This window comes from Myotis davidii, unplaced genomic scaffold (assembly GCF_000327345.1).
Source record: "Myotis davidii unplaced genomic scaffold, ASM32734v1 scaffold425, whole genome shotgun sequence".
In the NCBI taxonomy this organism is placed as follows: Eukaryota; Metazoa; Chordata; class Mammalia; order Chiroptera; family Vespertilionidae; genus Myotis; species Myotis davidii.
In genome coordinates, this window is record NW_006296413.1 from 4,595,433 (window position 1) to 4,596,164 (window position 732).

The following is a 732-nucleotide window of genomic DNA, read 5'->3' on the forward strand; positions in this document are numbered from 1 at the left end:
GCTCACCCCCAGCCAGGACGACCTTGGTCAAGTCATAGACCTCCTCCTCCGGCTCCTTCTCCTTCTTCTTCTTCTCCTTCTTCTCAGGAGCCCGGAGCAGGGACAGCTCTTCAGGGTGCCGGATGCCTGCGGGAGCTGGGGCCTCAGCGGGGACCCCCCCCTCCCCGTGGCCTCCTGCCCCCTCCCCACATGGGCACTTTGGGGCAGGCCAGCCCTGCAGGCAGGATGGGGACCAGGGTGTCAAGGACAACATGACAGTAGCTGGGCCTGTAAAGGGAGGGGACCAGTCCCCCTGCAGGACCCTTGCAGGGGGACAGGGCAGGGCGGGGGGGTCACTCACTGAGGAGGCGGCAGATGGCAGCCACAGCCTGGAAGAGGGGCTGGGAGAAGCTGGCTCGGAGGCGCAGAGCTCGGCGATTGGGCAGCCGCAGGAGGACGGGCCGGTGCTGGGGCCCGAAGAAGAGGCGGGCGTCGGCCAGGATGCCGTACTTGTCCAGCGTCCAGTGGGTCTGCAGCAGCCACTGCTTCTTCTGCTCCCACCAGATGGCGTGGTCCGACCAGTCCTGCTTGCGATCTGCGGCCCGGGAAGCAGGGGCGGGTGAACCTCAGCCTGGAAGGCCTCCCCCAGCGCTGGGCACAGCCTGGGATTCAGAGGCCTGAGGCGATGTGCCCTCCCTGCCCAGGCCCAGGGCAGGCCAGGCTGTCAGTCCCACCCCCACAGCCCGCCCTCCT

The 732-nt window shown here is 68.3% G+C and overlaps 1 protein-coding gene across 1 annotated transcript in view; it reads right to left on the reverse strand.

Annotated features, from left to right (window-relative positions):
- Positions 1 to 732, reverse strand: part of FERMT3 (fermitin family member 3) — a 12,633-nt gene that overhangs the window by 8,660 nt on the left and 3,241 nt on the right. The window contains 2 exon segments of the mRNA XM_015568983.1: positions 4 to 126; positions 341 to 574. Of these exon segments, the coding sequence (XP_015424469.1) occupies positions 4 to 126; positions 341 to 574 (357 nt within the window).